Genomic DNA, 12,459 nt, shown 5'->3' with positions numbered 1-12,459 from the left:
GGGTTGGGACAGTAGCTGAGTGTGCTAGTTGCAGTGACAGCTCAGGCTGAAGTAGTGTCCTGGAAGGGCGACCCCTGTGGCTTAGTAGTTGATGAAATAGAACTCGTGTTCTGGGGCTTTGAAGCCTTATGTTTAGATTTACAGTGTGTTGAGTTACATTAAAGTCACAAACTAGTGTCATTGCTACCTGTGGTTTTGTGCAAACTTGGAAAGTACATTACTGTCAAAATCAGTTACGCAAGCAGGAAGTAGCACTTTTCAGGTTATTGCCGTCCCACCAGTTGTGGAGCTGGTATTTGAGCCGTGGGGGTACTCACCACTGTACTGACAGGACAGCACAGCTGCCATTTAACAGAGATCCTGTACATCGGGTTCCATCTGCTGGCTTCCGTTCTGCCTGAGCAGGAGGAGCCTAGAAATGTTCCCTGCGCAGCATAAACACCTAGTTGAGGCAGAGGCTGTGTTGTCATGCTTTTGTCATTAAGAGCACGCTGAGCCCCACCATCTGCCCAGGGCTAGGACCCCTGAGCTCTCCATTTCCAGCAGCAACCTCTACCATCCTAACCCTCTCTAGGGCCCATCTGGTCTTGGCTCTGTCCTGTCCAAGGCCTGTCTGTGACTGGGCCTCTCCAAACTTCTCCGTGGCCTTCCTGTCTGTGGAACAAAGCTGACTGGCCCTCCTTGGGGTGTCGTGAGGCTCCAGCCGTGTCCTCACTGAGCCTTGTCCTCCCACCGCTGCTTCTTGTTCAGGGCCTGGCAGCTTTTCACAGGCTCCTTTGGGGGTGTACCTATTGCACAAAGGCACGTGTCTTCCCTAGTATCCCTTCTTTTCTGCTCTTTTTTGGGATTTTGAAGGTGATGATGCCCTGTGGAAAGGGGTATGATATGCTGTTGGCAAGCCCGCGTCATATTTCTTTCTCTTTCTTTCTTTTTTTGGCTGTGCCTGTGGCCTACAGAAGTTCCTGGGCCAGGGATCAGACTTGCCCCACAGCAGTGACAACACTGGACTTTTAACCCACTGAGCCATCGGGGAACTCCTCTTTTTTCTTTCTTAACTGAGATATAATGGGTCAGATCATTTCTGAAAGCTTTGTGTTAACAACTGTAAACGTATTCATTTCTAATTTAAGCCCTGTGAACTTTGATCATATGCTGTCAACATCAGTGACATCACTGTCATGTCTGTGTCCTATTATGGAGAACAGAGAATGTATGTATGTTGGTTTCCTGACACACTTAGATTTTAAGAAGTGTGGTGAGGAGTTCCCTTGTGGCTCAGTGGGTTAACCCAGCATCACATCTGTGAGGATGCAGGTTTGCCCCTGGCCTCACTCAGTTGTTAAGGATCCAGCGAGTTGCAGCGTGGGTTGCAGATGTGGCTTGGATCCGGTGTTGCTGTGGTGTAGGCCAGCAGCTGTAGCTCTCATTTGACCTTTATGCCACATGCGTGGCCCTGAAAAAAAAAAAAAAGAGAGAATTGAGTTGGCACAGTTGTGAACAGGAATAAAACTCACGTTAGTTGAGGACCTACTAGGAGTGCTAGCTCTAAGCACTATCCGGCCTTGCTTATAATTCTCAGCAGGGCCTTACGAGGTCAGTTTCCTATCGTTTTCAGGTAAGACGTAGACTCAGAGCTTCAGGTGGTACGAAGGGTGGGGCCAGGGCTGAACTCAGGCCTGTCCAACTTCAGAGACCTCTGTTCTTCCTGGTCCACTGGTGATTTGTTGAAGCAACCACCTGCCAAATAAATAGCATTTCTACATGTAATGTGTAAAATGCTGAAGAGGATGGTTGGGGTTAGAATGTTTGGTTTTTACTGCCCATAGGAAGCTTCAGAGTAGAGAACAGGAAAATCAGCAACGTAAGTCACAGAAAGCACTTTCAAAGAAAAACTTAAGAATGATTTCAGGGTTTCTCTTAGTGCAGACTTAACTGCAGTCAGAGGATCCCTCACCTTGCTTCTGTGTGCCTGGCTCAGTGGCCCATCTTTGCTTTGTGAGGAGCTGGGTTAATGGCAGTGAGGCTGGGTTAGTCGGGGCCTCCGTGTCTTCCTTGCTGAGAGCCTGGGCTGGCTGAGCGTGGTGGTTCCCTGGGGACCCCTGCCTCAGTGCTCAGTGTTCTCTAGAGGTTCTCGTTCCACGGGTTTGAGGTGGGCCTAGGCAGGAGTGAGTCCCCCAGCCCCATCCACCTGGGACTGGGCCCTGGCCCACACCCACACCCTGTGTGTCCTCCAGGGTTAGTAACAACTCCAGCCCAGCTTGGTCCCTCTGTGGCCCTTACTGCCAGGGACTTTCTTCCTCCCATGGCTCTGTGGGCCTTGCCCATGGGGACGCCTCTGTTCTCAGCCTCCTTCAGGCTGGTGTCAGGCCTCTCTGCTGCCACCTGCCACCCCTCCCTGCAGCCTGACCTGCAGGTCCCCAGAGCAGCTCCGCCCTCCTAAGCCAGTGCAGCAACGGGGGGATGGCCTTCAGTTGGACTTTCTGTATGTAGTCTTTCAGGGCAAGGTGTGCCTTTTTCTTTAGCAAGTAGGAAATTACAGTATGGTGTTAACTAGTACCTCCCTGGATCCTTCCATCCATAGTGTCGATTTGACTTAGGCAGCTGGGCAGCTGGTTTTTCCTCTGCATCTGTCTGGATTGATTTATTCATTCTCTTTCTTTCTTTCTTTCTTTCTTTCTTTCTTTCTTTCTTTCTTTCTTTCTTTCTTTCTTTCTTTCCTTCCTTCCTTCCTTCCTTCCTTCCTTCCTTCCTTCCTTCCTTCCTTCCTTCCTTCCTTCTTTTTTAGGGCCGCACCTGCGGCATATGGAGATTCCCAGGCTAGGGGGTCTAATTGGAGCTGTAGCTGCCAGTCTACACCACAGCCATAGCAACGCAGGATCCGAGCCGTGTCTGTGACCTACACCACAGCTCATGGCAATGCTGGATCCTTAACCCACTGAACGAGGCCAGGGGGTTGAACCTGTGTCCTCATGGATACTAGTTGGATTTGTTAACCACTGAGCCACGATGGGAACTCCTGTCTGGGAACTGCTGTCTGGATTTCTTAAAGAGGACCCTGCCTCACGCTAATTAGGAACCGCTTTTGAATTGTAAAGGCCCATTATAGAGCCTTTACTCCAGGAGGAAAAAAACCAGAGACTTTGTTCAAATCTTTTCGGATTTGCTCCTGAGCTGGGGATGGGTGGTGGGTGTGTTTTACTGGGTCTCGTCCCACGGAGCCAGCACCCACTTTTGGGCCCAGGCTATGTCCTGGGCCAGCTCCTACAGGCCCCTCAGGTGGCTTCTGCCCAGAGTGTGGGTGACCAGTTGGGCAGCTCCCTCAGGTGAGGCCCACTGTGGGCTTTGAGGAGCGCATTGCTTCCCCCTCACCCTCGCCCTGCCTAGGAAGCCCACTCCTCACTGCTGGCTGTGCTTTCCCTGCCCCTCTTGCTCCTCTCACTCTGTGGGCTCTGTGCCAGTCACCCGGAACAGCTGACTGCTCCTTTCCCAGAGCAGAACTGAAACAGACCTTTGTGGGTGTGTTTTGTAAGCTCCTGTGGTTCTTGGATTTGGCTTCATGACTCTATTCTGGAGCTGGGCCCCTCCTCCGTTGGGCCTTTTCTTCCATCATATGTTTTACGTTCTAGCTCTGAACTGATGTTGCTTCCTTGGCATTCTTCCCCTGTCCTTCATCCTAAGCTGTGAGGGGGCAGTTTTGCTGGATGGTCTGTCAGGCCTTCAGATGAACCTGCCTCTTCTCTGAATGACCCAGATTAGTCTTCAGTGGAGGCGTGATTGACATTTCGGGCTGCACAGTTCTTGTCTGCAGGACTATCTTGTGCAACTCAGGACTTTTAGCCTCCCAGCCCCTGAGAGTATCAGTGGTTGTCAGCAGTTGGGGCGGGGTGGTGTCACAGGCCTGGCATCTAAGGGGTGGGGCTCGGTGCTCTAGTGCAAGGTCCTGCCGGATGCTGGTTCTGAATGCTGTGCCACCTTGTTGAGGAACTCTCCGGGACTGCCTGACATTCCCTGGAGATTACAGTCTGGCTGGCTGGTTGCTTGTCTTGGTTTCTCTTACTTCTGCCTTATACCCAGTTTTTATTGGTTAGAGTTATGCAAAGGTGCTTGCTGCTTCATCTTTGCTGAGCCTAACATGACAGTGAGATTAACTGTGCTCTGGACTTCCTGAGGCTCCCAGTCTTCTCAGTGGGAGGTGAGGGCAGGGAGATGGTCCTCCTCACACCCTTATCTCTTGATATCTAGGTGTTGGTAGGTGTCCCTGCACCCCTGCCCACATACCCACTCAGTCTCTGGTTCTTGAGCAAGGTTCACTTTTTTTTACTACTCATTTCTTCAAAATTTACCCTTTTGTATTTATTACCCATACATCATGTTGTTAGTATGTGAATTTCTGAAGCTGTAAAATGTATTTATAGATTATTTAAAAATTTTCTCTGTCCCATGTATATTATATCTGTACTCCTCTGTTGTTTTTGCTTCTTTTTCTCCTTTTTTTTCTTTTTCTTTTTAGGGCCGAACCTGCAGCATATGGAAGTTCCCAGGTTAGGGTTGAATCGGAGCTGTAGTTGCCAGCCTATGACACAGCCACAGGAACGCTAGATCTGAGCTGCATCTGTGACCTACACTACAGCTCACAGCAATGCTGGATCCTTAACCCACTGAGCAGGGCCAGGAATTGAACCTGCATCTTCATGGGTACTAGTTGGGTTCCTAACCAGCCGTGGCACAATAAGAGCTCCTATTCTTTTTTTGACTCCAATTTCAAAATTCTATCTGGAATTTTTTTTCTTGTCTATGTTTGGTTTAAACATCTTTTTTTTGTTTTGTTTTGTTTTTTTGCTTTTCAGGGCTCCACTCACAGCATATGGAAGTTCCCAGGCTAGGGGTCCAGTCAGAGCTATAGCTGCTGACCTATGCCACAGCCACAGCAATGCAGGATCTGAGCTGTGTCTGTGACCTACACCATAGCTCAAGGCAACACTGGATCCTTAACCCACTGAGCAAGGCCTGGGATAGAATGCTCATTCTCATGGATAGTAGTTCGTTTTGTTTCTGTTGAGCCACAACAGGCACCCCCTGGTTTATTTTATTTTATTTTATTTTATTTTGGTCTTTTTGTCTTTTTAGGGCCGCACCCAAGGTATATGGAGGGTCCCAGGCTAGGGATCTAATCAGAGCTTTAGCCGCTGTCCTACACCACAGCTACAGCAATGCCAGATCCTTAATCCACTGAGGCCAGGGATTGAACCTGAAACCTCATGGTTCCTAGTCAGATTCGTTTTTGCTGCGCCACGCCGGGAACTCCAGGAACCCCCTTGGTTTAAAACATCTTTGTTAGCTTGGTAGGATTCAGACCATAAGGGGTGTGGTATCTTTCTATTTCTAGCCAAGCATCTTACTCTGGTGTCTTGCCAAGGACCAGAAGATCAAAGTACATAGAGCCCTGCTCATCCTGAGCCCCTTCTTCCCATCCATTTCCTAACACGATCATTAAAGCGAGTGTTTAAGCATGACCCAGTCTTTGGGTGATACCAGAATGGGAGTGTGGGTATGAGACTTTTCTCTCCCTCCTGAACCTCCTCAGGCGTTAGGATCCCCAGGTGAGCCTTTGTGATGAATCCAGGCATTAGGAGGCAGGCTGGTAGGCTGAGTGGTCTCTCAGGCTCCATGCTTTCCCCCTGCAGGCTCTGGAAGAGAGGCCAGGCCACCCCTTCTCCCACTGCAGGGCTCACAGCTATGGTTGCTAGCATTTTCCTAATGGAAGCTAAGCATTGCTTTTTTTTTTCCCTGTTTTTTGACACAGCATATAGAAGTTCCTAGGCCAGGGATTAGATCTGAGCTGCAATTGTGACCTACGCCGCAGCTGTGGCAACGCCGCCGGGTCCTTAACCCACTGTCCTGGGCCGGGAATCAAACCCAAGTCCCAGTGTTCAAGACACCACCAATCCTATTGTGCTACAGCGGGAACTCCCTAAGCATTGCTTAGAAATGGAACTCTTCTTCTCACTGTGCAGCTCTTTAAAAATCCCCATTTCTTGGAGTTCCCATTATGGTGCAGTGGTTAATGAATCCGACTGGAACCATGAGGTTACGGGTTAGATGCCTGGCCTTGCTTAGTGGGTTAAGGATCCGGCGTTGCTGTGAGCTGTGGTGTAGGTTGCAGATGCGGCTCAGATTCCACATTGCTGTGGCTGGCTGTGGTGTAGGCCGGCAGCAACAGCACGATTCGATCCCTAGCCTGGGAACCTCCATATGCTGTGGGAGCAGCCCTAGAAAACGCAAAAAGACAAAAAAAAAATCCCCATTTCTCTCCACCCCACACCTGCTGGGCCAGAGTTTCTGGCCCTGGGGCCCAGGCCAATGATTGTGGTGGGCAACTAGGGTTGACAAGCCAGAGTGCCCTATCCCCTGCCATAAAACACCAGCCCATCGCAGCCGTGTCTACTGAGCGTTCATCTGACACGCTGTCCTCGTTTTGCTCTATGCCAGGCACACATGGATCCTCCAACTCAGAGCCTATGCCTGGCTCAGGCCCCTTTTCTTGGGAGTCTTCTCCTTCCATACCTTGTATTCCCCAGGGTGCCTGGTAGACTGGCTGTGTGATAGGAAGGTGGAGTGCAGAGCGTCTTTTGGGCTGATGTGGGGGTTGATTCACAGCCTCTGCAGTCATGAGCCACACCATCAAACATTGAGGGGCTTCCTAGTTCTAGAGGGCTGCGTTGGCTGGACCTGCAAAGAGGAGGCAGGGTCTGGCCAGATGGTGCTGTGGGATTGCAGAGAGAGGCACCCAGGAGGTAAAGAGCCTGTCGTGGACAAGAGGCTGGGTGGGGGCTTTAGGGGAAGCAAGCACCTCACTCTGGGGTCTGAGGATGGAGGAAGCTTGGGGACACGGGTTGGGTGTGCACGTACAGTGGGTAGCTTGTGCTGTAACACCTGCTGGACAGTCACTTGAGTTGTGGGGGTAGCAGTGGGATATGTCAGGCTAGTGCCTGTCACTTGAGAAACAAGTGATAACTCTAGAGGATGCATTCAGGCTGGCTGTGCTTTCTGGGTGAAACAGCATCTGCTGCACTGACCGTTTGTGTAATAACCCCTCATGTTTGCGGGGTGTCCTGTGGCTCACAACACAGTCCCCTCCTTGTCTACACTCGGTTTCACTACTCCACTTTTGCACCTGAGGAAACGGAGGCTCAGTGAAGGTTTCCTATGCCCCACCCCTGCCCCGGCCTGGCTAGTGGTGTTCTTCACCTTAGTCCTGCTAGGCGGAGTCTTTCTGAGACCACGCTCACATCATTGGGTAGAAAACTCTGTGGGCATATATTTGCCCCTTGTCCCCAGCTCCATCTTTTTCAGATCCCTGCCAACACATAGTCAGTGCTTCATAAATCCAAGTCCATGCCACATGGGAACAGCCCAGGGGAGTGAGTGCACCCCAGGGGCACATAGATCTCCCCACTGGGTTCTCTGGGTTCACCAAGGTGGGGTCTTATCTTGGTCTGGGGAATAGGTTGAGGGGCCCAGCACGGCTCTGGGCCTCTTCGCCAGGCCGGGCCATCCTGTCCAGCATCACCCTGGAGTGTCATTGTCTGCAGTGTTGGTGCTCAGTTTACTTTGAGGGAGTCAGGAGGGATCTTAATATGTGGTGCTTTCCCCTATTTGACACCCCTTTATGCTTTGTCAATCAACAGGAGCTTGAAGAAATCCGCAAATGTGGGATGAAAAACTTCCGTAACATCCAGGTTGATGAAGCTAATTTATTGACTTGGCAAGGGCTTATTGTTCCTGTGAGTATTGAACACCTCCACTTCCTACCAGATTATTCTTTAAGGTGATGTGTGTGGTGCGGCTTCTCTCTCTGCTCCCGAGTGGGCTCTGAGTTTAGGCAGCCAGCAGGTGCTCAGGGGCGGCTGTCACTCGAGGCTCCAAGGACAGGCTGCGACTCGGGTCCCCAAGGAGGAGCCTATCTGCTCTGGGGCCGAGCTCTCCAGGTCTGCGGTTGTCAGCCCAGAAAGCAGTGTGCATCGGTGCTGCTGATCTTCCCCGGCTCTCTGCCTGGCTGCCTTAGTGCAGGAGGGCTGCCTTCTCTGACCTCACCTCTCTTGGGAGATGGCTGATATTTCCATCTACATCTTCTCTTTGCTTTCCTTCCTGGTTTTACGTCTGTGTCTCTAACACTCTGGATGCCCAGGTCTGGGCTTTATTGCTGGTGCCCCCCAGTCTGTGCCCCTTGTTGTTCTCAGATCCCTTTGCCTAATGGCCCCCTGTCGTCCCTCTTCCTGAATCTTTCTGGAGCTTCTGCCTCCAGGTCTGCCCCCCCATGCCCCTGCTCCCTGTCACACAGACTTTCTTCAGGCGACTTAGGCCTCCTCCTCACTGCACTCTCCTGTGGCCTCAGTGCCCTCTTGATTCAATGTCTGCTATTTCTCCAGCGTTTCATCTCCCCACCCCTTAAGAGGCTTGTTCTGTGCTGGCTCTAGTTGTGGTCCCAGATTCCCTGCCTTCCCGTCAAGCACACGCCTCTGGCTCGGCAGTCCTGGGGTGCAGAGCCCGGCAGTGTCCCAGCCCCGATTCCGTGGCTGGAGTGCCCTCCCTGCTGCTGCTTCTCTCTCTGTTTTATCTCTCAGGGACCCTGCTTCTCCCAGTGTCAGATTACAGGGTTGTCGTCGGCCTCCGTTCCTGCTCGCTCCCTGAAGCCCCATGTCTGTCCTGAGGGTGGCCTTGCTCAGATGTCCTGTGCGTCCAGCATCCCTAGTCAGGGCCCTCTGTGTGGGTGCACCACTTCCTCCCCCCACCTTGCCCTGTGCCTGCCCTACCCTCTGTTGCATGAAATCTCTGTATATGAGCAGACTGGTCACTTTGCTGGGGCTGAGCATGGAGCGTGCTAACCCCAGATGCTGCTTCTGATGCTCCTTGTAGGTGGTGCCTTTTTAAAGTCCCTGGGGAGTTCCTGTCGTGGCTCAGAGGAAACGAATCTGACTAGCATCCATAATGACGCAGGTTCGATCCCTGGCCTCGCTCAATGGGTTAAGGATCCGGCTGTGAGCTGTGGTGTAGGTCATAGGCATGGCTTGGATCTGGCATTGCTGTGGCTGTAGCATGGGCCAGCAGCTGCAGCTCCGATTTGACCCCTAGCCTGGTAACTTCTATATGCCATGGGTGCGGTCCCAAAACAAAATAAAACAAAAAAAGTCCCTGGGGAATTCTTGCTGTGGCACAATGGGATCGGCGGCATCTTGGGAGCACTGGGACACAAATTCCATCCCTGCCCAGCACAGTGGGTTAAGGATCTGGTGTTGCCGCAGCTGCAACTTTGGTCGCAACTATGACCCGGATCTGATCCCTGCCCTGGGAATTCTATATGTGGCCAAAAATGGGGGAAAAAAGTCCCTGGAACTTGAACAGCAAATACTGAATTTGTAGTTTATTTTTATAACCATTTGGATAACTAAGGAAAGATACACTTTATAGCATTTCAGTACACACCAAAAATTATTAGTCTGGGAGTGTCCAGCCTGGTTTTGACCCCAGCCCTTGCTCAGTCTAGGGACCATTTAGGTGCTGAGTGGAAGGAGGACCAAGACCGTCTGACCCCTGACCCTTTCTAATTGAGACTTTGTTTCTTACGAATAAATTAGGTGGACACTCACTATGTGGAACTTTTGAAAAATGCTGAGAATGAATGGGACGGTTTTAAGTGGTCAGGCGTGGGCAGTTTACCTGGAACTCAGTGGCCTGAGACTGCGGGCTGGCTCTGGGGCAGGTGGCTATCCCGCAGGCCTCCCTTTGGTGTCGTGTTGGCAGAGCCTCTGGAATGGCCTCATTGAGCCCATGGTGGAGGTGGCTGGTGTGCCTGGGATGAGGCTCTGGGGTGCATCTGGGGAACCTGCACCTGGGACAGAGGCATGCCAGGGCTGCTCTCAGCTCTGTTCACACTGTGTCTTCCTACTTCTCTGTCTTCTTTATTGTGCTCATGGCCCAGGGTCCCTGGGTGCTGTGAGGAGTTTCAAGTAAGCAGTTGGTAACTGATCCTGTCCACATCACCATGAGTGCCCCACACTTGGTCTCCCTGTACCTCAGGGATTGTCAGGGGGTATTCTACCCAAACTTAACTGAGTTAAAAGTGCCAGCTGATAAAGACATTGCCCCCCAAAGGTATGCCTTGACATCAGGGTGCTTGCTGGTCCTGGGAAAGCCACTTGGCAAATCCACCCTTGCTGTACTTCAGAGAGGGTGCAGACCTAGACCCTGAGGGAGGAGTAGGTGGTGGCCTGGAGAGGCAGTTCCTGAAGACCCTTCATTGTTATTGTGGCAGTTCAGGTTGATTCCCATTATTATTGTTATTATATAATATTTTTATAATATAAAACTTATTATATAAAATTTTTCCACTTAAAATTCAGATGGGAGACTTTCCTGCTGTGGTACAGTGGGTTAAGGATCTGGCATTGTCTCTGTGGTGGTGCAGGTTTAATCCATGGCCTGGTACAGTGTATTAAGGATCCAGTGTTGCCACAGCTGTGGCTTGGATTCAATTCCTAGCTCAGGAACTTCCATATGTTGTGGATGCAGTCCCCCCAAAAAAAGAAAAAAGAAAAAGAAAGGAAAACAATGCAGATGTGAACTCTGAGGAAGAAAGAGTCCTATAATCTCATTATGAAGAAATTCAGTTTTTGGTACCTGCCCTTTAGGAACCTTCTTGAAACTTCTCACCCAGTGAGCATGTCCACCCCTGACCTGGTACATACCCTCCAGCCTTGGCACAGGCCACTTATACTGGGAGGGTGAGTAATGTCATATCTCCATCATTTTCTCACTCCTATTTTTTTTTTTTTTTTGCTTTTTAGGGCTGCATCTTCGGCATATGGAGGTTCCCAGACTAGGGGTTGAATCCGAGCTACAGCTGCCGGCCTACACCACAGCCACAGCAACGCCAGATCCAAGCCATGTCTGTGACCTACACCACAGCCACAGCAACGCCAGATCCAAGCCATGTCTGTGACCTACACCACAGCTCACAGTAACGCCAGATCCTTAACCCACTGAGCAAGGCCAGGGATCGAACCTGCAACCTCATGGTTCCTAGTCGGATTCGTTTCTGCTGCGCCACAGCAGGAACTGCTGTCACTGCTTTGAAACTCTTCAAGAACCTAAGTTTTAATAACTATAAAACATCCCATAATATTTTTAATGATTTTTTTCCATTATAGTTGGTTTACAGTGTTCTGTCAGTTTTCTCCTGTGTAGCAAAGTGACCCAGTCACGCATACACATATACATTGTTTTTCTCACATGATCCTCCGTCGCAAGTGACTAGATGTAGTTCCCAGTGCTGTAGAGCAGGATCTCATTGCTTATCCATTCCAAAGGCAATAGTTTGTATCTATTAACCCCAGACTTTCAGTCCCTCCCACTCCCTCTCATGGTATTTTATGTGATCATTTATTTAATCATTCCTTTCATATTGGCTGTGTTGTTGCTGTTTTCCTTTTTTTCTTTTCTTTTCAGGGCCACACCTGCAGCATGTGGAAGTTCCCGTGCTAGGGGTGGAATCAAAGCTGCAACTGCCAGCCTATGCAATGGCCAAGGCAGCTCTGGATCCTTAGCCCACTGAGCGAGGTCAGGGATCAAACCTGCATCCTCATGGAAACTAGTCAAGTTCTTAACCCGCTAAACCACAACGGGAACTCCCAATTTTTTAAAAATTGTGGCTACACCCGTAATTTCCCAGGAAGTTCCCAGGCCAGGAACTGAATCCAAACCTCTGTTTCAACCTACACCTCAGTTGTGACAATATTGGATCCTTAACCCACTGCACTGGGCTGGGGATTGAATCCATGTCTCCACGACAACCTGAGCCACTGCAGTTGGATTCTTAACCCACTGCTCCATAGCAGGCACTTTTGTTTTTCCATTTTTAGAATAATTTACCCACAAACATCTTTAATTTATTTATTTTGGCTATGGTGTGCAGTAATATGGGATCTCAGTTCACAGACCAGGGATTGAACCTGGGCTGTAGCAGTAAAAGCACTGAGTTTTAACCACTAGGCTACCAAGGAACTCCCTATTTTATTTTTAAATTTTTAAATTTTTGTAGTGAAGTATCATTGATGTATATTATATAAGTTACAGGTGTACGATATAGTCACCTTTGTTTATTTTAGGTTCTACTCTTACAACATAGCATTCTGTATTATATATTCCATTAGGATCAGGGTTGTATTATATGTAAGGAAGGACCATCTGAGGGCTATTTACATTGTCAAATTATTTTTCGGAAGGGTTGTTGCTATTTTAAACTCCTGTGGGCCCTGTCTTCATAAGTGCCCACACATGTCTTTGGAGTAGTTCATAGTTCAGGCTGCAAGAGGGGATTGGCATGGTGGTGGTCTTGTGCCAGCTCCACAGTTAGTTCCAGTACCCTCACCTCTAAAAGGAGTGCTTTTTGGAGTTCCTGTT

General features: G+C 49.9%; 1 protein-coding gene across 1 annotated transcript in view; it reads left to right on the top strand.

Moving 5' to 3' along the window:
- UBE2L3 (ubiquitin conjugating enzyme E2 L3) overlaps positions 1-12,459 on the top strand; it is a 48,958-nt gene that overhangs the window by 7,040 nt on the left and 29,459 nt on the right. The window contains exon 2 of the mRNA XM_047759952.1: positions 7,689-7,784. Coding sequence (XP_047615908.1) covers positions 7,689-7,784 — 96 coding nt within the window. The remainder of the gene's footprint in view (positions 1-7,688; positions 7,785-12,459) is intronic.

This window comes from Phacochoerus africanus, chromosome 15 (genome assembly GCF_016906955.1).
Source record: "Phacochoerus africanus isolate WHEZ1 chromosome 15, ROS_Pafr_v1, whole genome shotgun sequence".
Classification (NCBI taxonomy): domain Eukaryota; kingdom Metazoa; phylum Chordata; class Mammalia; order Artiodactyla; family Suidae; genus Phacochoerus; species Phacochoerus africanus.
This window is presented reverse-complemented; position numbering and strand designations above follow the sequence as displayed.